General features: G+C 48.9%; 1 protein-coding gene across 3 annotated transcripts in view; it reads right to left on the minus strand.

Annotated features, from left to right (window-relative positions):
• LOC138563937 (zinc finger protein 211-like) overlaps window positions 1-26548 on the minus strand; it is a 145544-nt gene that overhangs the window by 18906 nt on the left and 100090 nt on the right. Inside the window, exons 6-7 of one of the 3 annotated variants that reach the window (XM_069642874.1) lie at window positions 19642-19749; window positions 16207-16314 (exon numbers count right to left, since the gene is read on the minus strand). In XM_069642874.1, coding sequence (XP_069498975.1) covers window positions 16207-16314; window positions 19642-19749 — 216 coding nt within the window. The remainder of the gene's footprint in view (window positions 1-16206; window positions 16315-19641; window positions 19750-26548) is intronic. The other 2 variants (XM_069642875.1, XM_069642876.1) reach the window with 2 other exon arrangements.

Raw genomic sequence — 26548 nt, forward strand, 5'->3', positions numbered from 1 at the left:
TCCCATCCAGTGCACCAATATGACTGTAAGAATACCTGTCACTGTACAAAGTGAGGTGCCTGGGAGAGTCCTGCTGGGGAATGATTTAAAAACTCTTGGAGTGGTATCAAGCACCCCCAGGCCTCCCAGTAAAAGGAAGCAGGGGCAGAATAGGAAGGCTAGAGAGCTCACTTTAAATGACTCCAAGTGGGTTGTTACAGAAGAACCTATAACACCCAGTCCACAGGAAAAGCCAACTTCTTTTTCCAGGAAGAAAGAGACAAAGGGGAAACCTAAGGTCTCAGGAAACAAGAGAGATCGCACTCCTGTGCATCAAACCAGGACATCCCGAGAGGACAGTCCACTATCACACCTGTGACTCCTCCACCAGCTGAGGTGGTGTGTGAGATACAACCAGAAGAGGTTGAATCAGCTACTGATGACACAGAGCTGGTAGAAGACCTTCCCCCTGTTGGAGATCTGGATCCTAAAGACCATCCTGAGCTGCAGTCTTTACTGGCAGAAGGTGGCCCTTGTAGGGCAGACTTCAGCAGAGGTCAAAGAGTGTCCTACTCTTGAAGGACTTCACCAACAGGCAGCTTCCCAGCTGAAAGGGCAAGGGCCAGGGGAAGCACAGGTTGTACTGGGACGATGGCCTTCTCTACAGTGAACCTATTGAGTCTACCCTAGGAGACTACAGAAGACTTGTAGTGCCCCAGGAGGTGAAACCTCCATTTCTACAGTTAGCCCATGAGATTCCTTTGGCTGGTCACTTAAGCTTTTAGAAGACCATGGAAAGGATTTCTCTTTATTTCTACTGGCCTAAAATGGGGTCTGATGTAGATAAGTTCTGTAGAAGCTGCCACTCTTGTCAGACATCTGGCAAGAGTGGAGCCAAGAATGTAGCACCTTTGGTGCCTCGTCCAGTGGTGGGAGTCCCCTTTAAGAGGGTAGGAATTGACATTGCTGGTCCCTTAGACCCTCCAACATCTTCAGGAAACCGATTTATATTGTTTGTGGTAGACCAGGCTACCAGGTATCCTGAAGCCATACCTATGAGGACTGTCACAGCTCAGGCCGTGGCTAAGGCCCTACTTGGTATTTTTACCGGAGTAGGTTTTCCTAAGGAGGTTATCTCTGACAGGGGATCCAACTTTATGTCCCACTACATACAAGCCATGTGGAAAACATGTGCAGTGACCTACAAGTTCTCAACAGCCTACCATCCCCAAGCCAATGGATTGGTGGAGAGGTTTAATAGAACTATGAAGAGCATGATAGGTGCATGCATGATAGGAAGAACCCCTTAGAAGAAAGTGGGACCTTCTACTGCCATGCCTTCTCTTTGCTTATAGAGAAGTCCCTCAGGAAGGGGTTGGATTCAGTCCCTTTGAGCTTCTCTATGGTCATCCAGTTAGAGGTCCAGTGGCCCTAATCAAGGAGGGGTTGGAGAGTGCTCCTTCCCACAAGCCAGTGAGAGTCACTGACTAGGTGTTAGGTCTCTGAAGGAGAAAGACACACATGATGACAGAAGCTTCAGATAACTTGAAAGCAGGTCAGGCTCTGGTGAAGCATTGGCATGACCAGAAGGCCAACATGGTTGAGTTTACTCAAGACCAGCTAGTTCTAGTTATAGTACCTACAAGGAAGAGGGCCTTACAGGACAAATGGATTGGACCCTTCAAGGCATGGGGAAACTTTTGGTGGACATAGGCAATCCGAAGGAGGCCCCCAGGGTTAAAAACAGAGGTTACAGAATGTCAGACCATGTAAGAACCCACATAAAGGAAGAGGTCAACAAGATGCTTGATCTTGGGGTAATAGAGCCATCTACAAGTCCATGGTCTAGGTCTGTTGTGCTAGTACCAAAGGCAGGATCCAAAGAGTTGAGATTATGTGTGGATTATAGAGCCCTTAATGCAGTCACCACGACTGATGCCCATCCTTTGCCTAGGACAGATGAACTGATGGACAAACTTGGTGCAGCCAAGTACCTCAGTACATTTGACCTAACCTCAGGCTATTGGCAAATAGCGCTGACAGACCATGCCAATGAGAAAACTGCATTTTCAACCCCAGGATACCTCTACCAGTTTAAGGTCATGCCTTTTGGACTAAAGAATGCACCTGCTACATGCCAAAGAATGGTGAATCATGTTCTGAATGGGATGGAGGACTTCTCTATGGCATACTTGGATGACATTGCAATGTTCAGCCCTACTTGGAAGGACCATATTGACCACTTAGGATATGTATTGCAGGCTCTTGAGCAGGCCAACTTGACCATAAAGGCAATTAAATGTCAAATTGGTAAGAGTTAAGCCGTCTACCTTGGACATGAGGTAGGAGGAGGTGAAACAAGGCCATTGCCTAGCAAATGTAACGCTCACCTGGTATCCACGGGGACATCTCTCAGCCTGTTCTGACCTCTTACGACCTCGAACCCTTCCCTGGAGTCTACTCGACTGGAGACTGGGCCTGAAACACAGGTTTGGTAGAGTTTAACTCCCTATTGTCTCTGTGTGCTTGAACCCCTTCTTCCCCGGGGTCCAACCCTTCCCTTTGATCCACAGCTCACCTTGTTTTCTTGGAAAGTTTGCTCTCCATCCTGCTTTCAGCGCAGGGGCGCGTTGATTGACACGGGATCATTGCTGCCTAGTTACTTCACTGGCAAGAGTCCGACAGGTAAGTGTGAGTCTTTTGAACAGTTCTCGAACTTCGTTCCTTTCCTTCCTTACATGATGGCTGGCGTCCCGTGATGGCAACCTGCTGCTGAGATGAGTAGCGCTGAAGGTGAGTGAGAGCGCGATTCGACCCTTCTGTATTTGTATTGAACTGATTTCTTTTTCTGTGTCTTTTAGGTGCCGCAACGTTTACAGCGTAGGCGCCGGTTATGAAGAAGAAATGCGGTGGGTACGCGCGGTATGCAGCGCCTCTAGAGGTTTCCACACTAACCTGGAATGTCTTTTTCTTCTTGCAGATGGATGAGAAGTTCCGGAGCCAGACTTCCCCCAGAGCGGCTGGGATTCTGGTAAGCGTTTGAAGCTCGTACAGTCTTTAAAAATAAGCGACGATTTGCTGAATGCTTACTAATGCCTTTTTTCTGTTCTTTTCCCTTTTCCTTAGGAAGCGGCGTGCCGGGATGGGAATGACACCGCCAAAGATGCCCGCAAAACAGAAGAAGCGATGAATGATGGGCAGAAGCGCCGCAAGGGAAGGCTGTTCCTAACGGTGTTATTGTTCTTGCAGGAGCTGAGCACAGAAGAAAGATGCAGGCCTACTGGAGACCGTTCCGAACACGGTGAATGTCACGCTACAGGTGCAGAAAACACAAAGCATGTTTCTCAGCCTGGGCGTGGCTTAAATAGTCTCTGGGCTGAACCACACCCAAATGACTAGACCGCACATGCAGTTCTGGGATCCAAAATATGTGGGGGCATCCATCTTGTCCCCATCAATTCACTACAAGTCCAATCCCCAATGTTATCCTATGGGAGTGAGTGAGTCTGGTGCCACAAGTGTCAAGTCTGACTCCCAAGTGGGTCTTTGGAGGGATGGAGAGGCCCTTGAGGGCCATGTAGGTGATCGTGGCCTGGCTCCAGCCGGACATCTTGGAGGGCTGGGAACATGAGAGGCAGGAATCATGACAGCAAAGTACAAGCTGTAAAAGACTGGGCCACCTCTACTATTCAAACCCAAGTGAGAGCCTTTTTAGGTTTCACAGGTTACTATAGGAACTTCATTGAGAACCATGGGACCATAGCTTCTCCCTTGAATGTGAAAACCTCACCCACATTCCCCAAGAAGGTCAGGTGGAATGAGGAATGCACTAAGGCAAGGACTTAAGCAAGCCCTTTGTCAAGCTCCAGTCTTAAGAGCTCCTGGCTACAACAAATCCTTTATTGTACAGACAGATGCTTCCAATACAGGTATAGGTGCAGTTATAAGTCAGCTGGATGAGAAAGGCAGGGAACACCCCACCTGCTTCATCAGTAGGAAACTGAAGGAACCTGAGACCAGGTAGGCAACCATAGGACGTGAATGTTTTGCCATTGTGTGGTCTCTGAAGAAGTTTAGACCATACTTGTATGGATCTACTTATGTGATTCAAACAGACCACAAACCCTTGAGATGGTTAATGCAGATGAAGGAGGGAAATCCTAAATTGTTAAGATGGTCGATCAGCCTACAGGGGTTTGATGTTACCAGTGAACACAGGTCAGGGTGTAATCACCAAAATGCTGATGGTCTCTCCAGAAAGTATGACTTACTGGAGTAAGGCGATTCATCCAGGGGTGGATTAAATCCTCCTGTCCCTTAGTCTGGGAGGACAAAAGTTAGGGAGAATTCTCAGAAATGATCTAATTTCCTCCACCTTAGAGACCCCCAACAACTTTGCTGGATTTTGAGGACTTTATTTTTTTTAACCTGGAGAGAGTGAGACCCTCTCTCTCTCATTTATTTTAATGCGATTTCTGAGCTTTGTGTTTCTTTTGGTTATGGAGATGACAAACTCCATAGGCATCATCTTTTACATTGCATCACACAGCACCTTCAGTGCAGTGACACAGGGAAGTCTTTTGGATTTTCCAAAGGTTTAAATACCTTCTCTGGGATAAACTACTAGCTTCTCATGTAACACTTTTTATGTTACCCTTTCCTCACTGAATGGCTGGTGGCAGTGGTTTTGTTGTAACTACCGTGGTGTGCACTTATCGCGGGCTGTGTTAGCAGCTGCAGTAAAGCACCCAAGGGTGCCATTTTTGTCAAAATGGCTCCAGTCTTCTTTTGTCACCATTTCTTTGTGGAAAGTTCCTTCTTGATATTTACTCTGCGTGCCAAACCAGGTTTGGTCCCATTGTTCGCCTTGCCTTTGGCGGGATTCACGAGTGAAGCCCAACTCTGGCTCCAGGGTGCATGGGTTAGGCGGGAAGTGCCCGAAACTCCCTGTGCTTAGTCTCCTAGTAGATCCAAATGCACTCTGTAGTGATTGACTGGCTGACTGTCCGGGCTGGGTGACTGACAGCTAGACTGGAATGAATGGGAGAGAACTGAATAAAAGGTGAGACTTTTGGCTTGGAAAGCAGATTCGACCACTAGACGAAGGAAACAAAGAAGAACTTTAAGAGGGCGTCTTCTGCAACTCCTGGACTGTTGTTTTGCCCGGTGAAGCCCTGCTGTTGTTCTGAAACTCCAAACTTCGTATCGACAGAGAAGCCCTTGGAAGGACGACTTCTCCCCTTGAGTTGGTGGGACCAATCAACTCCAAAGTAAGCCACCTGGACATCCTTCTCTGAGCTGGTTGAATTTCCACAGAGTTTCTGCTGGAAACCGTATAGCCAGGGAGAGGAACACCAGATTGTGTGCATTGCTTTTAAGCTGGCCTAGAGCTTCAGGAAGATCCTCCAGACTCCCAAGAAACGGGACTGACCAAGCCTGACACCCACAGCCCCCTCAACCGAGGGCGGGACCTCAGAAGCAAGGAAAGCCCATCTCGACAGCCAAGAACCGCAGTGTTGCTATTTGCGGAAGACGCGAGGAGCTGAAACACTGAACAGCCACTGATTTGAAGATTGGCGGTTGCGAGCGGTGACTGTCCCATTGCAGTGCAGGAGTCCCCAGAAGTCCTATCTCTTGTCCCCACAACTGAGGCCCAAGAACAGGGAGATTTACAGAGCTGCACAGAACAGAATTCATCTGCTGTACTTTTTCTTCAATTCAAAAGTACTTTACAAAGTCAGAGAACTACCTCTTGCTGTAGAGTTGCTTGCATCTTCTACTACTCACAAGTCTAATGGCTTGTGGCCCTACATTTGATTCCTCTTTTCTTCAAAGACTTCTAAAACACTGTGCAAAGGCTTTTCTAGTTACCAACCAGAAGTGCTTCATCCTATATAAGACCTTTGCCCATTGACGTTGGCCTAGCTGGTTATACTGAATGACTCTGCTGTGGGGATCCAAAAGTATCTGCCTGCTTAAGAATATTTGTGTTCTCTTGTTGTTCTAATAACCCTTTCCTTTTACCAACTTATAACAGTACTTTAAATGCAAACAGTAAGATATAATGTCACCAGCACCCTAGCTGCTGAAGTCACCTGAGGGTGTAGGTTGTGTCTGTGGGCCATCCCCAAAGGGTCTTTACTGGTTTAGAAACTAAGAGTGCACAGTATTGAAGTGTATTTGTGTGTTACTATTATATTGCTCCCTTCTGAAGAAGGCTTATTCTAACTGACTGATAAATAAATTAATATTTTTTTATTAAAAAACCTTCAGTGTAAGAGTTTATTTGAATACTAGTTACTGTGAATCTCTGTGTAACTCCCCTACAGCTCACATTGACCCCTCTTGAGATAAGCCTGGCTGCGCAACACGCTACCAAAACTGTAGTACAAGCGTATACCAAAGGTTGGGTTTCCTATACCGGTAGTCAGAGTTGTTTGTAGTGTTCCCAGAGGGTACTGCATATAAACTTTGCCTAACACTGGAGGAAACACGTACAGCAGTGGGAATTCCCAATCCACCACGAACGCATCCCCTAGACCTCCACTCGGAGGAAATTCCCTTGAGCAGTACAGTTCACACTTACGGGTTGACATTGGTCGTGAACAGATCCACTTGAGGGATTGCCCAAAGGGCGAAGATCTCTTGGAGGACTTCCTGAGCTAGTTCCCACTCGTGGGAGACTGTGCTCTGCCTGCTCAGAACGTCTGACGCTGTGTTTTCCTCCCTGGCCAGGTGAACCGTCAAGAGGGATATTCCTTCTTGAATAGCCCAATGCCAGAGCTGCATTGCCTCTCTGCACAGTGGTAATGACCCTATCCCTCCTCTCTTCTTGAGGTAGTGCATGGCCACTGTATTGTCCATCATTATCAGGACATTCTTTTCCCGTACAGACGGCAGAAAAGCCTTCAGCACCAGTCTGATCGCTCTCAGCTCCAAAAGATTGATGTGTCACTTGGACCCCGACGGAGACCAACGACGGCTGACAGTCAACTCGTTGGCATGAGCTCCCCACCCTATGAGTAAGGAATCAGTCACTACAGTGATCGCCGGCCATGGATGCCAAAAGTGTTCACCTTTCAGAACATTGTCCTTGCAGGCCCACCACGGAGGATCCCGCGAGACTCTGGGCGGAATCTGAAGGCGGTCCGACATCTGTCCGAGAGAATTGGGACCATCACGTTCTGAGAGCCCATTGGAGAGATCGCATTCGCAAGCGGGCCTCTGGCACCAGGAAAATGCAGGATGCCATGAGGCTGAGCAATCTCAAGAACTCGAAGGCTGGAAGATTTACCGGAGCTGTTGGGAAGGTGTCATCTGGGACTTCTTGAAATTGAGGGAGAAACCCAGTTGTGAAGGAAGTGGCAGCTAATGTCGAGATGATCCAAGGCTTGCTCAGCCAATCGTCCAGGTAGGGGTAGACGTGAATCCCCCCCTCTCCTGAGATGCGCTGCCACCACCACCATCAGTTTGATGAATACCCTTGGGACGGAGGTCAACCCAAATGGCAAGAATCGAAACTGATAGTGCAAGCCGCCAACGGCGAACCTCAGGTATTTTCTGTGCTCGAGATGGATTGGCACATGAAAATAAGCATCCTGAAGGTCCAATGACATCAACCAATCGTGAAGTTGGAGGGCCTGAAGGATCTGAGAAAGAGTGACCATCATCTTTGCTGAGTAATTTGTTCAAGTATCTCAAGTCCAAGATGGGTCTCAGTCCCCAGTCCATTTTGGGAGTCAGAAAATATGGGGAATACCAACCCTTGTTCTCCTCCACCACAGGCACTGGTTCTATAGCGCCTTTCTCTAGCAGGGTTAAAATCTCCTGCACAAGGAGCGGATCCGGCATCTTCAAAGAGTGTTTACCCTGTGGATTGGTCTGAGGCTTCCTTCGAAAGGGAAGGCAGTAGCCGTACGCTATTGTTACCAGAGCCCACGCATCTGAAGTAATGTCCTGCCATTCTTCGAGATGCTGAGACAGCCTGCCTCCCACTGGAGACCTGTGACTGAAGCCTTCAGAGAGGCAGAGAGGTTTTGAAGCAGACGTTGCAGGGGCCGATGGTAAAGAGCACCTCTACCTCGCCCACCACAAGGGAACTTTCGCTGGCCTCTTTGACTGCCCATTTCTCTCGCCCTTCCAAATGAGGAGTAGTAGCGATAAGATCTACCCACCCACGGTTGTACGCTGGAACGAAAAGGCTGAGGTTGCCTAACAGCGGTGCCTAAAGATTTGGCTGCCACGCTAGAGGTCTGCAACTTCTCAAGGCTCTCATCAGCCTTCCTGCCAAAAAGATGAGAACCGTCAAATAGCATGTTGAGAAGACGGGCCTGCACATCAGGTGCAAAGCCAGACTTCCGCAACCATGCAAACCTGCGTATTATGGTGCTCGTAGCCATGGATCTGCTGATACTATCCGCAGAATCCAATCCAGAATGGAGTGACTCACACATGGCTTACTTGCCATCCTTAACAATAGCCAGAAAGCCATCCCTCTAATCCCCTTCTAGAATGTGCTCCGCCGCCATGGAGATGCACTCCCACAGAGTGTATGAAGATTTTGCAAGCGCACAGGTGGACTTGGCTGATTTCAACGCCATACTCCCCACCGAAAACACCTTCCGCGCCGATACATCTGCGGGCTTATCGTCCTTATTAGGAGGGATGGTAGCGTACGCAGCCCGCTTCGAGGTAACCATAACTGCCTGGACCACCAGACTCTCGGGAGTGGGGTGTTGGGACAGATAGCTGGGGTCATAATGTGCTGGAGGACTGTACCAGCCGAAGTACTCTACCACCTTAGACATAAGGGGCCTCATTACGACCCTGGCGTTAAGGGTTTAACGGCGCCGTAAAAGGTGTCGGCGCCGTTAAACCCTTAACGCCTTACTACGGGGTCCCTTTGCGGGACCCGACCTTAACAGCTGATTTTTACAGCCGTTAAAGTAGGGACCCGCAAAGGGACTGGTGCTAATAATGGTACCGTAATTTGCGGTACCGTTATTAGCGCCTTCCCCATTCCCCATGAGCCCTATGGGGCAAAAATGGGAATGGGGAAGGGCCATGGCGGCATGGGGAATTACCACCCCACCAACCTCGGAATGGGGTGGTAATTCCCCATTCCGCCATGGCGGACACCGGCATGGACCATGGTGCTAATAGCACCATGGTCCTCCGCCTGGGTCGTAATGAGGCCCAAGGTGTCGATATTAAGAGTCGGCATGCTCCCCAGGTTCCAGCTTGCCGAACTCCATCTCCGGAGAGGTATCAATTCCACTGGCATTATGCAAAGTGTCATACAGGTCCTGCATCCTGCTTTCCTCAAAATTGAGGCACTCCGGCATATTAGGAGTCCCATACTGGAGCCCAAAGGGGTATCCTCCCCATCCGAATGTTCCTACTTTTCAAAGATGGAAGTGAGGTTCCTAAAGAAATTGTTTTAGAAAGGGGGACAAAAGATATTTCTGGCATGGAGCCCAGAGGCTTAGAAAGCGTTGAAGGTGTCGACTTAGATTTAGCCAGAGCCTTCCTGGGTGGATCCAAACGACCTGGGGACTGAGTCAGTAAACTAGGCCACATCTGTGTCGACTGCGTAGGCAACAGCGCCGACGGCACCGAAGGCTTGTCCTGCATCAAAGACCTAATGGGCACCAATGATGGCGTCTAGGGCTTCAAAGGTTCCGACGACAACAGAGACCTTGACCTCTCTCTCTGTCTCGAGTGATGCTTCGACGCCTTGTCTCGAGGCCTCTCGATGTGGACCACGCTGTGAACCCGAGCACGAGGGCGTGCGAGTATCAGGCTGAGACCGCTCCTCGTCGGCTTCCATAGAAGGCGCAGACAGAGCCTTGCCCTGTTTCTCCAAAAAGTTAAGCATCGCCAACTGGAAAGCTTCCCACTGTGCCGGAGTAAACGTTTTGGACGGGCAGGTCACCCTCTCGGGGGTAGCCCCTGACGAAGAGGAAGGCGACCGACGGTGCCTTCACTTTGAACGCCTCGACGAGGAAGAAGAGTGGCGGGAACCATTACGGGACCATGAACGCTTGGCTTTCTTCTAAAGAGAGTTGCCCCTTTGACTCGTCGGTCAAAAGTCCAGCCGGTCGGGATTTATGGAGCTTGCACACCTTCCCCATCATGCTCTGACATTTCGAGCAGGTATCTGTCTCATGGCCCTCACCCAGGCACCACAGACAGACCTGATGCGGATCTGTAATTGACATCTTGGAGCCGCACTCCTTACATTACTTAAACCCAGAAAAAAGAGTTGCTGTGGTAGAAGACAAAGACATCGTCAATAAAGATTAATTACAGCACTACTTCAGAAGTACAATGTGTGCAGACTTTCACGAAGCAGAGACGTTTGCGGAAAAAAAGAACTGAGGCCAATTGGCACCATGCGTGCTACTTATAACATTGGATGACGTCACCCTCGACGGAGGCCTTCGAGGGACATCGACTCGACACCACCGACGCATGGCGTCTTCTGCCGAAATAATTTCCAAAGCAGCCGAAGCTGGACATTACATGTCAAAGATGAGGAATGCGTTGGAGGACACAATCCATTCAAAGTGGGACTTATTGGCAATGTCCTGAGCATGAGTGAGGGAGGAAGGAGAGAGAGGAGTCCAACATGACTCCAAGGTTTCTGGCTTCAGAAGACGGAGCAGGGGGAGAGCCCATGGAGGAAAGCAGATTGAAGGGAAGAAATCGGGAGCGGGGCTCCCAATGGGAAGGATCTCTGTTTTGCTGGCATTAAGCAGAGATTATTGGAAGTGCACCAGGCCTGGATGGCAGAAAGGCAGTCAGGGATGATGGAAGGTGCAAGAGGGTCAGCAGGACATTTTGAAAAAGAGTTGTGTGCCATCTGCATAACACTGGAAGTTCGGGGAGAACGAGCAGATGAAGCATTCCAGCAGAGAAAGGTATATGTTAAAGAGCCAAGTGGAGAGGATATAACCCTGGGGGACACCAAAGGTGGAGAAGAAGTAGGAGAGGCGAAGGTGCCCAAGATGACTTGTGAAAGAGTGGTCAGTTAGGAAGGAGATCGGCCTGTCCAGTGCCCATCCGAGATACCAAGGGTATCATGGAGCCTTTGTAGGAGGATGGAGTGGTTAACTGAAAAAATGCCGAAGAGCGATCATGGAGGATGTGGACAGCTGGGGAGTTGGAATCAAGGGATGCCAGCAGTTCTTCACAGGTGTTCAGAAGAGCAGTTTCCGTGCCTCTGGATGCTCGGAATCCAGATTGATGGTCGTGGAGTACTCCCACAAGTTCAGTGTGAGAGTTGAGTTGGAGCAAGGCCAGCTTCTCCAGCGCACAAGGGAGTGCTTAAGGGAGGAGAGGAAAAGAATCATTGTCAAAAGAGTGATCACAGAAATCAGTGAGTGAGAGGGCAAGATAGCCAATGTTGTCCTTGGTGATTCTGGATGCGCAGGGGGGGGGGGGGGGGGTAATAGTCTGTCACAGTGTGCCACTGCAAACGCAGCAGATTATATTACCGAGTAGAGAGGGGCACGTCCAACTGGGTACAACAGTAAATGTGTGATTGGGTTTCGGGAGACCTGGATAGAGTGGGGGGGGGAGCTTGAAGGGGATACCACAGTACAACTCAGTACCCAACCAAAACCACAGACTGCAAAAACTACAAAGAAACTAAAGGACAACAACCACCAGAACAAAACTCAGAAAAGTGTTGCTGGTGGGTAACTAAAACACAATAACACAAACTCCATAAACCAGAAGAATTCAAAGGTCCTTATCCTTTGGGCCATGTATGTGAAGTCTACATTCCTTGGGTTATTGGACCGCTGGCAGTTTGTGGATGCCTTTCTACTAGCTGCCACTAGCAACCCCTGGGTTCTAAACACAGTGGAGGGTGAAGCACCTAAAGTTGGGGCCCCTTGCTACGCAGAGGATTACGCAGAGGATTCCGGAGTTGTTTCACTCCGAGCGCAGTGGTGAAGCTAGAGAGGGGCTAGAGTCGAAAGTGGAACCATGTGACATCATTTGCAGGCTGTCCTGAGGCTTTCCTGAGAGATGGAGCAGACACCTAGAACCATGTGGCAGCATTTGCAGACTTCTCCGAGGATTTCCTGAGAGATGGAGCAGACACCTGGAACCATGTGGCATTTGCTGGCTGCCCTGGGGCTTTCCTGAGAGATGGAGCAGACACCTGGAACCATGAGGCATAATTCGCAGGCTGCCCCAAGGCATTCCTGGGAGATGGAGCAGACACCTGGAACCATGGGGCATCATTTGCAGGCTGCCATGAGGCTTTCTTGAGAGATGGAGCAGACACCTGGAACCATGTGGCATAATTTGCAGGCTGCTCTGAGGCTTTCCTGAGAGATGGAGCAGACACCTGGAACCACGTGACATCACTCGTAGGTTTGCGTATGTAGGCCAACACGATTCTGGCCATAGAATGAAAGTTTCAATAAGCGTATCCTTTTAGATGCCTCCCTCTACCTTCAAATACCTCACCCAGATGTTTCCCCATCCAAAGACAGCCCCGCTCGCAGCCAACGCATTCACCCTGTGTTGGAAATCCTCTGCCTTCTCTGCATGAGGACATCAATCGCCGTTAAGCCACCTCTGCCCCCCCAGCCCCCTCAACACCCTCAAACCCCCTCCTCGTGGACCTTAAAGGAGGACAGAAAACACGTGTGTGCAGAACTGGCTGTGAATACGATGTAAATATCCGAGCTGAAACCAAACTGGACCAGGTGAATGACTGTTCCAATACCATCTCCACCTTGTGACCTAGACCTATGGCATAGGTGGGTGTTCCACCCTCTGCAGACACAGCAGTTAGTGCAGCTGCACTGGTTCTACTTCTAGAGTGGCTTACAGTATTGTGTCAGCACCCTGCGCTTCGTACATCTTCAAGCGAAACTGCGGCACAGATGCCTTCCCCAATTTAGCCCATTCGCACAGGAGAACGTCCTGGATAACCTCAGAGAGTCTGGCGGATTTATGTTTCCTGCAGTAGTGGTGAAAACATGAGTAGGCAGGCGTTTCCGGGTGTGATAAGGACTAAACTCCACTCCTTGGAGATATGTTGACCCCAGTGGCGTTTGCCTCTTGGGAAGAAAGGGAATCAGGGGAGGAAGAGGAGGGCGAAGGAGAAGAAGAAGCATCCCTTCTGGGGCATATACTGCACTGCTCTCTTAGGTGCTTCCTCCTGAATTTAAAATACCTGCTCTATGTGCTATTGTCAGACTACAAAGGAGCGTGGGCTACGTAATCTACCAGATCCATAGGTCTTGGCCACAGCTAGCTTGCCCTTGCCACAGGTGTTCCCCCCTCCCCCCTGCTCCCCCACATTCCCTTCCCTTTAGGCATGCCACAGAGTTTATGCGATCTGCAGCAGCCCTAACACGCAAGCACGTCCTGTCTCGAACACGGCCCTGACCCACGGGAAATGCATTAAACGGATCATATTTGGGGAGAACATGCCTGATCCAAGAACGTTAGCCGCATTCTAAAAATGACAGATGAAAAATCACAATGAGGAATGGTGCCACGGTCAAGGGGAGGGGGCCTGAAGAGACCGCGTGTCAGCTAAAAGGAGAAGCACCCCAGGGATACATGGAGAGGGCCTTCATATAGTGAATAAATGGGACGAGGAAGAATGACGCGGGGTCATTATGTTCTGGCTCTGGTGTTGGTACCAATGCCAGTCGATCTTCTGAGGGGCAGGTGACCTTAGCGTTTCCTCCAGACACCTTTCTCTCCCCCACTAGCAGAGGGGAATGCAGTCCGTTAGGTCCCTGTGTGGTTGGGCGATGGCTGCAGACGACAGTGAAGCTTCTACATACGCAGGCTGGTAGCAGTCCTATTCACCATTTCAAACGCTACTGTTACTCCCTGCAGGACACATTTAAAAAGCAATTGCATAGGCCAGGTAAGAAGCACATCACACGTTGGCATGTGTCTTCATCTGAAACATGGAAACGGACCCTGGAATGCAGAGGCATTTCTCCAAAGGTTGAGCATCTCTCGCTGCAGATTAAAAAGGGAACATTCGTGACTTTCTCTGATGTCATTCTAAAAGGATGACTGGACTCACCTTTCAGAGGATTGTGGCACTCCTCACAACTGTACTCACCTTTGAGAGGATTGTGGGATGATGTCATCCTAAAAGGAGGACTGTACTCACCTGTTAGGGAGAATTCTCCAGAATGGCTAATTTCCCTTACCTACCGAGTCCCTCAGCAGCTTTGCTGGATTTCTAGGATTTTTGTTTTTTTCCACCTGGTAAGAGTGTGAGCCCTTTTTTCCCACACTTACATGTGTTTTGCTGTGTGTGTTTAACATTTTTGTGTTCATAGACTGTGGAGCTTCACCTACTCCACAGGCATCATCTTTTTACTGTGTGTTACACAGCACCTTCAGTGCAGTGACACAGGGTTGTCTTTTAGACTTCCCAATTCAGACTCCATTTTCTGGGACGGACTTCTGTCTTCAAGAACATGTATAGTTGCCATTGACTTTATCAGTCTTTTTAAATCCGCAGACCCAGTACAAAGCATCTTACATGGAGTACGAAAGGGTTAATACTTATCCGTTTTTGTCTGTTTCGCTTGGAGCATCGTTTGCTCCCTTTTCATCAAGACTTGGCTGGTGGCAGTGGTAACTACCTATTTTTCCTACCGCAGTTATTTTAAATAACCTTGGTATTGTTTTAGGCTATCTTGGTAGCCTCGAACTTAATCCCTGCTAGACCATATAATTTTTTTTATACGGTTCCGGCTGGGTTTATTCGCCATTTCTTTTTGAAAATGTCTCATGTTTTTCTCTGCGCGCCAAACCAGGTTTGGTTCCTTTGTTCACAGTCTCTTCGCGGGGTTCTACACAGAACCCTCCTTAGGCACCTGAAAGTCTGGGTGGGCAGGATGTGAGGGAGGGGTTTTAGGACCTCTGTCATGGGTTCCCTTGGTAACTTAAGTCGTACTCCTGTTTGATTGACTAGGTGACTGTCCGGCCAGGACAGCCACCCTGCTGTGTGATTGACAGCCAGGCTTTGTGAATGGGGGCAAACTGCATAAAAAGCAGGTCTCTGGGTCTGGAAAGCCAGAGTCGCACTGGAACGAAAGAACCGACGAGGAGCTGACAGAAGAGGCTCCCTACCACGACTGAACCGCCCAGTGAAGCCCTGCTGCAGGTCCGAATCCTCGAACTCCAGCGACAGAGAAGATCCTCCCGGAATCTTCTTCCCCTGCGCTGGTGGGACCAAACAGTTCGCTCAAACTGCAAGCCAGGTCTCCCTCCTCTGGTCGAATTTGCTGTACAGAACTACAGTGGGCAGGATAGCCAGGAAGGTCGGACCCTGCTTGGGTTTTAAGGAGCGCACCTTTTATTTCATTGCTTTGCTCTGCTGCTGGTTTCTTCCCTGGGCAGCGCAGGACCCTCCAGTCTTCCTACTTCATGTCAGTCCGACAGTCGCTTCAGGAACCGTGAGCCTGCAGGAACTGCCAGGAACGTCCGCCTCAGCTACAGCTTCTCCTCCATTTAAAGGTACCGTGCAAATCCGGTTGTTAGTTTCGCTCAGCCGCGGTGAAGGTGTGTGAAACCTTTCACCAATCCAAGGGCTTGTCCTTCTCTACTCTTTAAACTAACTTCTCTGCCGACCAACTTCATCCGGAACTCTTGGCAAAGACTTAACTGCAAACTACCCTAAACTGTGTGATCTTGAGCAAAAGACTTTTCTCCTATTGACTTTGGCCCTGGCCTTTTTGATTTGATTCCATCACTGTAGTTCCTCTTTCTAGAGTGCCCTGCTTACTTACCTCTTGGTGCTGCTCAATTTCTACCTAACTTTGTCTTTCACTCCCTTTTTAATTACTAGAGTGCCATTTTGCTCCCACTTCATTTTGTGAGCTTAACTCGTCTGGAAACTATTGGGAGTAGTGTGGTGTATTAAAAGTGTGATTTTTTTTAACTGCTTTACCTTAGTGAAATGTTATACAACTGATGTGTAAATAAATATATATTCTTTTACTCAGAAACCTTGAGTCAGTGTTTGAATCATAGTAATTGCTGGCCTTTGTGTAACTATTGATGCTGCTCATTTGCTCTTGAGATAAGTCTGGCTGCTCAATCATCGCTACCACTTTTACTGTGTAGTATAGGCTTGTACCAAAGGTGAATTTGTACTGTCACTTGTAGTCTTAATTGTTTGTGGTGTTCCCAAAGGGTACTGCATATAATTCTGCCTAACATCACCTTTGAGAGGATTGTGGGGCTCCTCGCGCTTCGATTCTGGTTGAGCCATGAAATTTGCTTCTTCAAGGATACGGCAAAACGAGGCAGCAGGTGAGGTAATCGCAGGTCCTGTTAGAAAAAAATATATATATTTTATTTATTGACTATTTAAAAGGCAAGTGTGGGGGTATCCCAGCGGGTCAAGTGCCAGGGGGAGCCTGGGGCAGACCACCTGCTAAGTGCAAGGGCAGGGGTTGGACCAGACTCAGCAGAGATACCCAACCCACTAGGCTAGTCAGGGAAGGGGGCCTGGAAGGGCAGTGCTGATTTCGAAGTGGGGTGCTAATTAAGAATAATCAAACAGGGCCTGGTGCCCTTTAAGACTTATAGGGAACCAGACAGCCAGTCACAGAGGCAGATGAGGGCATTAATAAGGGAGGATGAAGGAGGGAGGAAGTTGAGAAGAGAAGGGTTTTGAGAAGCTTCTGGAACTTCAGGAGGTCCGGCTCAAGTTTGAGAGGGGCAGGGAGACCATTCCAGAAGGAGGCACCTGCCTCTCTCTGGAGAGAGAGAGATAGAGATCTACCCCCACACTCTGCTTGGAAAATCGACTGATCTGCAGAGAATTGGAGCTAGAGGACCAAAGGGTCCTAGCAGGGAGGTATTTAGGGAGAGAGAGTTGGATGTAGTGGGGTCCCAAGCCCCAGAAAGCCTTGTGGACGATGCAGACAGTCTTTATCTTGATCCTAGCAGCAACCAGGAGCCAGTGGAGAGATTTTAGGGCTGGAGAAATGTGGTTCCTGGGCTTGAGACCAAGGATAAGTCTTGCAGTCCTATTCTGGATTAGTTGATGGGGCAAATAGGAAAAAGGCAGATTGAGGAAGAGGGTGTTGGGAGTAGTCCAGCCTAGAGAGAACCAGAGCTCTGGAGACATTGAGTTTCTGGGGGAAGGTAAGGAATGGGAGAATACCTCTGAGGAGGTGGAGCTGAAATGGGCCTTCTTGGCAAGGTCAGCAATGTGAGAAGTAGAGGAGTCTAAGACAAAACCCAGAGTTTTAGCCTCACAAGAGGGGGAGGGGAGCCCCTAAGGAGGGCAGCCAGAGAGTGGGAGGGGAGCAGGGATCTCAGTGAGAAGAATCTCAGTCTTACTAGCATTAAGACAGAGATCATTAGCCGTGCACAGATCCTGAATAGCAGTCAGACCGTCATGAATGAGAGAGGAACAAGAGCTGTGCGTCATTAGCCTAACACCTGAAATGAGGAAAGAAGGAGGAGATCAACGGGGATGGGATAGAGCCCAGGAGGACACCACAGGTAGTGTGTGTGGTGGAGGAGAGGAACAGGCCCAGTTGCATCTGGGACAGTCGATTAGATAGGAGGGTGGTCAACCAATCCAGTGCCAGGGAATCACGGAGCTGCTTTATGAGAATGGCATGACTGACCATGTCAAAGGCCGAGGACAAGTCAAGGATAATGAGAACAGGAGAGATGGAATTGGGGTTTGAGACCAGGTATTCACACGTGTTCAGGAGAGCAGCTTCCGTGCCTCTGGATACTCTGAAGTCAGACAGTTGGCCATGGAGACAGCCAACAGATTCAGTATGTTAGGTCAGTTAGGAGTTGACCAACTTCTCCAAGACTTTGCCCAGGGAAAGAAGTGGTGGTAGTTAGCAGGGCAGGAGTGGTCTGCAGATGGCTTTTTCGGAGAGGGTGCTGTTGGGGAGAGGTGGTCTTTTCCACCCCTCTCAACATTACTGCATATTCGGATCTCGCTTGTGCTGAAGCGGGGAGACGTCCCCCCACCCGCTCAAACGTAATCTGTATTAATCACTTACTAATAAGGAAAATCTGTAACAAAGCCTTATTGAAGCTCAAAGACTCAATTATTGGGACACACCAGATGCCATCTTTTACTAGGCCTGAAAATGACCTCTAAAAGCCCGTCTCTCCCTCTGCCCTGCACCTCACACCACCAGCTCAGGCTGCCACCCCACTGTCTCCTGCCAGCTCTGCACAAACCCTGTTCTCACGGAAGCTCAGCCATTCATGGTTGCAACCTTTAGTGCCGTCCCAAAACAGATTAGCTCACTGCGCCGTGTGCCCATACGTCTCCACTAACCTGCCTGTGCTCCCTTGATCCCCACCCTGCCAAGCCACAGTCCACCGGGCCCATGCCCCTCTGTTCTTTGATACAGATACACATCTGACCCCTTGTAGTGATCAGATAAGGATACCCACCAGAGCCCTGACCCCAGATACCCATATATTCTTCCCAAACCTAACACTGGTCTATTTGTATCATGAGGCATCAGGTAGATCAAAACCCCCAAGATGGACACCTGGGTCAGGGACACAGGGTTTATGAGTACCGGGGTGCAGAGGGTAGAATGCGCACCTATGACTTGTTACTGAACTCTGAGATGCACCCTCATTCCTGCCAGACTTTTATGATTGTCATTTGTCTCATGCTCTCAGATCCTGTTATTGTAGATCAGCCAGTCAGGGAGTGTATCATTTTACTAACACAACCTTCACCCCACGGAGATGAGCCCAGCTGACCTACGTGCAGCAGGAGTGACAACCAATCAACAGCCAATGCAAGGTGGTCATCGCCTAAACATCTATAACGTACTAATGAACTGAACCAATTGTATTTGTGTACTTATAGTTGGCGTCATCAGTGACACATATTTATCTTATAATGTGCTGCCCATGTAATGTTTGGCAGAGCACCATCCGGGCAGCAGAGTTCTCTGTGTGCACAATTTATCTTATATAAAACTTTGTTCTACTTGCAATCTATCTCCTGGTCTCATTCCCTAGCGGGGTGGGTCCATTATTCGAGATATTTTGGATATTGTGTCGGGGAATGGGTGCGTTCAGTGCACAAGGTAGTGCTTGAGGGATAGTGGGAAGGAGCCAGTGGCAAAGGAATGGTTGCAGAGAACAGCCAAGGCAGGAGCGAGAGAGGAAATGTTGTCCTTGATAGTTCTGGAGGAGCACGGGAGAACCTGTTTGGAGGAGGCTTACATAGATCAGACAGCTTTAGAGACCTCATCCGGTGCTGTGGGCGAGCAGTAGGAGAGTATGGGGGTGGAGGAGGCCATGGGAGGCCTGGAAGAAGGTAGGGAAGACGAAAGGGGGTTAAACTATCACAGGGGTGGTCAATTGTGACCACATTTTTGCAGATACACTCTTACCATTCATCCATTTTAAGCACAAAACCCATTTTTCAGTGCAGAAGAATCTAGCAACGCATTGCCTGTGTGCAGTCCTACCTGGAAAATGCCACATTCACTCTTGGATCAGACAGAAAAGGGGAAGAGGTTGGACTGCAGGGACATCTAGGAACAGCTGTTATGCTCATCCTGCCCAGGGAAGTGCATTTGGACAGAGGAATGCTCTTGCAAGTCTCTTGGTCGATCATTCTTAAACATGGACGTGCTCTTCACTCACCCTTGACCTTCCGCTTGCACTCAGTCTTCTCAGGGTCATGTTGCTCCATGGAATACGTCACTTCCTCTTTAACGAGAACTGGAAAGTCTGGTTGAATAAATGCATGCCCTGGTTTAAAAATAAACACATTTGAACAATAATAGAATATATGTGCTGCTTTACAGCCGCATAAACCTAGACATGAAGCGTAAGAAATAGCAGATGATAGACTGGCGTGCACTTGCCAATGTGAGCAGCGATACAGGAAGGACCTGCACTTGCCAATGTGAGCAGCGATACAGGAAGGACCTGCACTCGCCAGTGTCAGCAGCGATACAGGAAGGACCTGCACTTGCCAATGTGAGCAGCGATACAGGAAGGACCTGCACTTGCCAATGTGAGCAGCGATACAGGAAGGACCTGCACTCGCCAGTGTCAGCAGAGATACAGGAATGACGTGCACTCGCCAATGTGAGCAGCGATACAGGAAGGACCTGCACTCGCCAGTGTCAGCAGCGATACAGGAAGGACCTGCACTCGCCAATGTCAGCAGCGATACAGGAAGGACCTGCACTCGCCAGTGTCAGCAGCGATACAGGAAGGACCTGCACTCGCCAGTGTCAGCAGCGATACAGGAAGGACCTGCACTCGCCAGTGTGTGCAGAGATACAGGAATGACCTGCACTTGCCAATGTGAGCAGCGATACAGGAAGGACCTGCACTCGCCAGTGTGAGCGGAGATACAGGAATGACCTGCACTTGCCAATGTGAGCAGCGATACAGGAAGGACCTGCACTCGCCAGTGTCAGCAGCGATACAGGAAGGACCTGCACTCGCCAGTGTCAGTAGCGATACAGGAAGGACCTGCACTCGCCAGTGTCAGCAGCGATACAGGAAGGACCTGCACTTGCCAATGTGAGCAGCGATACAGGAAGGACCTGCACTCGCCAGTGTCAGCAGCGATACAGGAAGGACCTGCACTCGCCAGTGTGTGCAGAGATACAGGAAGGACCTGCACTTGCCAATGTGAGCAGCGATACAGGAAGGACCTGCACTCGCCAGTGTCAGCAGCGATACAGGAATGACCTGCACTCGCCAGTGTGAGCAGCGATGCAGGAAGGACCTGCACTCGCCAGTGTGTGCAGAGATACAGGAATGACCTGCACTTGCCAATGTGAGCAGCGATACAGGAAGGACCTGCACTCGCCAGTGTGAGCGGAGATACAGGAATGATGTGCACTTGCCAATGTGAGCAGCGATACAGGAAGGACCTGCACTTGCCAATGTGAGCAGCGATACAGGAAGGACCTGCACTTGCCAAGGTGAGCAGCGATACAGGAAGGACCTGCACTCGCCAGTGGGTGCAGAGATACAGGAATGACCTGCACTTGCCAATGTGAGCAGCGATACAGGAAGGACCTGCACTCGCCAGTGTGTGCAGAGATACAGGATGGACCTGCACTTGCCAATGTGAGCAGCGATACAGGAAGGACCTGCACTCGCCAGTGTGTGCAGAGATACAGGAATGACCTGCACTTGCCAATGTGAGCAGCGATACAGGAAGGACCTGCACTCGCCAGTGTCAGCAGAGATGAATGAAAAACACAAAACGAATGGGAGATTTTCTCGAATTTTGGCTGTACGAATATTTTGTGCATTTGAAAATGTCAAACAAATCCCCAATTCGGTGGCATAGTGAACAAGGGCAGCGGATGTTGCAGGGGTGTCCCCTGTAAGGAAAGCATGGCATCAATAGTAAGACAGACACAAGAGACCACAATTCAAGGGTTGTTTGAGTTTTAACAAGGGTGTGATAAATGCTTATCTAATCCTAAAACTACCGACGGGAGCAAGCTACGACCATCAAATAATAATAATAACGCAGTCCTAGTGGAGTGGAGTCAAAATAAAAGGGCCTAAACAAAAAAAAAAGATATTGCCAATCCTTACCTCTAAATACAAATAGCATGGGGTAATGTTCATGAAAAAGAAAGAAGTGTTCACAAAAGGATATTACCGGCATCAGGGCCTGCTGTGTCCAAGTTTTCAATGTCTCTTGATGCAGAGAGCCTGATGTACCAAAACAACCTAAGGGTTCCTTTCCAGTCACAAGTACTCAAGTTAGAGGATTCACTCTTCACCCTGGATCCCCATCAGCCGGGATCAGACCCCTTTTATACCACAATCGTTACTATGGATCCCCCTCTTCCGGTCACAGATCCCCCTTATCCAATGTTCAGTCAGGTGACTCACAGTTCACCCCTGATGCCTCTCAGCCAGGCTCACATCCTTTTTCTTACACAACCAGCCTCCCTCAGCCGAGCTTGGACCAATTGCAGTTCGTATTAGCTATCAAAGACTTTTGAATGTGCACAGGGTTTACACCTTGACCCATTCCTGGACCACTTCGATTTCATTATTCACGTTTGCCACTTCTCAGTTGGATACCTAACAGAGACCTTCGAATGAGCACCCACGTGGTGCCGGACCACTGTTAGGCAGAAACCTGTGCAGTCCCTTTAGGGACCACTGTAAAAAATTTAAGACTACAGGTGTTTGGCAGTAAACCCACTTGGTAGCAGTCTGTACCACACAGATTCACTTGGTAGCTGTGGCTGAGCAGTAAGACTTCCCTCAAGAACAGTTAGGCAGTATACAGAGCATACAAAATAGGTACAGAAATACAGTAGCACAAGCAAACACTGATCAGAGCTTGGGTGTAAAAGTATATAATTATTTATTTAACACACACTAAAACACACTAGCACTAAAGTGGTAAGATAAGTTCAAAACACAATCACTATTATCATATGTACATCCCTGATTACTTGTTGGACAAGTCTTAGTTAACACCACTTATTTCCAGACAGAGGTGAGCGCTTAATGTTCGATGGCACTCCAACAAGTTAAATAAAAAGGGAGGGAAAAGCAGAATTATGGAAGCACACACACAAAACACTTTTTAAAGAACCACAGCAAGTTAGGAAGGCACAGTCTACTGGTGAGCAAGGAAGTTTAGGTGCCAGGCCCACTTTCCAGGGAGCCAGACGGAAGATGCCCAAGATCAGACAGTTAGACAGAGTCTTCGAAGTTTGTGGAGGTAGTTCGAAAAAGGTTTAGTTCAGTCAGAAAAGTTAGCTAAGGTGTCCCAGGCTAACCCAGGTTCGAGAGACGAGGATTTAATACACCCGTTCAATCGGTTGCAAGGGAAGCCAGGCGGAACACGGTACCTTAAATGGAGAGGATCCTCCAGCGGGGGCAGTTGTGCCTGGCAGCGGGTGCAAGTCGCAGCGTCGTCCAGAGGAAGAGGAGATCTCGTCGTGAAGGAAAGATGAAGGTCGTTGCACTGCCAGGGAAGAAACCAGCCGCAGAGTTCTCTGGTACAAAAGGTACTACCCTTTCGGTTTGCGGTAATGGTGAAAACGTGGTATCCTGGTTGCCGGGGTGCTTGGCACAGGCAAGGCGGCCACGAGATGCTCCAGGAAGGCGAAAAGAAGGTAGACTGGTTATCCCCACCACTCGAAGGAAGAAGACTCTCCGGGTTGGAGATCTCCTCTGTCGTTAGGAAAAGTGGTGAGACAGTTCAGCAGGGCTCCACCGGTGGTGTCGTCGTTGCAGGCCTGCTCAGCTTCTCCCTCCTCGGATTCTTTAGGTCCAGTGGCGACGTCTGAAGTTCCAGTCCCCAAAGCCCTGCTTTTATGCAGCACACCCCCATTCACTCAGCCTAGCTGTCAATCAAACATGCTAAGTGGTGGGCCGGCTCGCTCCCCACTTGGGCCAATCACACAAGAGTGCGACTTGAGTTACCAAGGCAACTCAGTCCAGGGTGCCTAAACCCCCACCCACACCCCCTGTGGTCCCCAGACAGAGTGGCACCACTTTTGGAGGCTTCTGTGGAGAAGCCCGCAAAAAAGTGGAACAAAGGGCTCGACTTGGGTTGGAGTCACAGAAGAGAACACAAACGCCATTTTAGAATCAAGTTCTGGCAAAAAATACCAACCGGCGAATTAATATTAAATAAATAAAACAGCGGTATGTTCGAGGCTATACGAATTAAATAATTAAAGTTGGTAGCCTCGAACAATGGGAAAATCCCATAGAGCTATATTCGCGGTCGAATATAAAAAGTAGTATCCACTGCCACCAGCCAAAACTCGATCAGGGGGGACGGAGACGTGCCCCCTCGAACAACAGACCCCCGGGCAATCGAATTGCCCCGACCAGTACGTCCACAATATGATGGTTTGTACTGGCTTCTGTTCATAATTTGAGACTAGCAAAGCCAATGGTGACTTTACATGCCCTGGGAGACAGTAGTCAGTCCGAGGGTATGGAGTCTATGTTGGGGGGGGTCGCTATGACACCCCTGGGTTACGGCACAGAGGGTGCTGTGTAACCCACCTCAAAAAAACACATGAGACCCTATGGAGTAAAAGACCCCATAGCCCATAAAACACGTGGAAAGTTAAAGGAACACCTCAAATCATGTCTAAGAGTGGGAGTAAAAAGAGTCTCACTCTTAGCAGGAGAAAAAAATAAAACCCAAAAATCCAGCAAAGCTGCTGGGGGACTCATTAGGTTTGGGAAATTAGCCTTACAGAGAATTCTCCCTAACACTCGCCCCCCCCAGACTAAGGGACAGGAGGATTTAATCCACTCCTGGATGAACCTCATACCTCTAGTCGATGATATACATTCTAGAGAGTCCATCAGCATTTTGATGGTGACACCCTGACCTGTGCTCAATGGTGAAATCAAACCCTTGTAGGCAGATTTACCATCTCAATAGTTTTGGATTTTCTCCCTTCATTTGCATTAACCAGCTCAAGGTTTGGTGGTCAGTCTGAATAACAAAAGTAGAACCATACAAGTATGGCCTAAACGTCTTCAGTGCCCACACAATAGCAAAGCATTCTCTTTCGATTGTTGCCCACCTTGTCTCAGGATCCTTCAGTTTTCTACTGATGAAGCAAATGGGATGCTCCCTACCCTTCTCATCCAGTTGGAAGGAATGCACCTATACCTACATTAGAAGCATCTGTCTGCACAATGAAAGTTTGGTGGTACTCAGGAGCTCTCAGTACTGGTGCTTGGCAAAGAGCTTTCTTCAGGTTTTCAAAGGCCTGATTGCATTCCTCATTCCATTTGACCTTCTTAGGGAATTCCGGAGAGGAGATCACATTCAGTGGAGAAGCTATGGTCCCATAGTTCTCAATGAAATTCCTCTAATACCCAGTGAGGCCTAGGAAAGCTCTCACCTGGGTGAGTAGTAGGTGTTGTCCAATTTTGCACAGCTTCAATCTTACTGAGCAAAGGCCTTATTTCTCCACCTCCTACCTCATGCCCAAGGTAGACCACCTTAATCTGACCAATTTGGCATTTACTTGCCTTTATGGTCAGATTGGCCTGTCCAAGAGCCTGCAAAACATATCCTAAGTGGTTCACATGTTCTTCCCAGGTTTGGCTGAATACTGCAATGTCATCCAAGTATGCCATGCAGAAGTCCTCCATCCCATTCAGAACCTGGTTCACCATTCTTTGGAATGTAGCAGGTGCATTCTTCAATCCAAAAGGCATAACCTTAAATTGGTATAAGCCAACTGGGGTAAAAAATGCAGTCTTTTCCTTGGCATTGTCTGTCAGGGCTATTTGCCAATAGCCTGACGGAAGGTCAAATGTGCTGAGGAACTTGGCTGAACCAAGTCTATCCACCAACTCATCTGTCCTTGGCAAAGGGTGGGCATCAGTCTTGGTGACTGCATTAAGAGCTCTGTAGTCCACGCAGAATCTCAATTCTTTGGATCCTGCCTTTGGTACTAACACAACTGGGCTAGACCATGGGCTAGTAGAGGGCTATATTACCCCGAGATCAAGCATCTTCTTGACCTCCCCTTTAATGTGGGTCCTTACATTTTCTGACATTCTATAGCCTCTGCTTTTGACTGGCAGACAGTCACCAGTGAGTATATAATGCTGTCCCCAAGGGGTCAAGCCTGGTGAAAGTGAGAACGGAGAGGCAAACTGATTCAACATAGATCTGCACTCTTCTTGTTCCTCGGGTGTCAGATTTGAAGAGAGATTTACTCCTTCAATCTTTTCGTCCAAAGGTAAGCCTCTGAGGAGATCAGGAAGAGCTTCACTCTCTTCTTCTTCTGATGATGATGCTATAAGCAAAGCTCCTACATCAGGTCTGGAGACATACACTTTTAGTCGGTTGGTATGGAAGACTGTGGGAGCCTCCTTGGGATTGCCCAAATCCACCAGATAGTTGACCTCTCCAAGTTTACCCACAACCTTGAAGGGTCCCATCCATTTATCTTACAAGGCCCTCTGCCTTGTTGGGATCATAACAACTAGAACTAGCTGGTCTTGAGTGAACTCAACCATGTTAGCCTTCTGGTCGTGCCAATGCTTGACCAGGGCTTGTCCAGCTTTCAGGTTATCACTAGCTTCTGCCATCATTTGTGACATTCTCCTTCGGAGACCCATCACATAAGTCACTCTGACTGGCTTGTGGGAAGGAGCACTCTCCAACCCCTCCTTAATCAGGGCCAATGGACCTCTGACTGGATGGCCATAGAGAAGTTCAAAGGGAGAATAACCTACTCCCTCCTGAGGGACTTCGCTATAAGCAAAGAGAAGGCATGGCAATAGAAGGTCCCACTTTCTTTTAAGGGGATCCTCTAAAGCACCTATCATGCTCTTCATGGTTCTGTTTAACCTTTCCACCAACCCATTTGTCTGAGGGTGGTAGGCGGTAGAGAACTTGTAAGTAACTCCACAGGTTTTCCACATGGCTTTCATGTAGTGGGACATAAAATGTGACCCCCTGTCAGAGATTACTTCCTTAGGAAACCCAACCCTGGTAAAAATACCAAGGAGGGCCTTAGCCACAGCCTGAGCTGTAACAGTCCTCATAGGAATTGCC

This window comes from Ambystoma mexicanum, chromosome 1p, assembly GCF_040938575.1.
Source record: "Ambystoma mexicanum isolate Mex_15411 chromosome 1p, UKY_AmexF1_1, whole genome shotgun sequence".
Lineage (NCBI taxonomy): Eukaryota > Metazoa > Chordata > Amphibia > Caudata > Ambystomatidae > Ambystoma > Ambystoma mexicanum.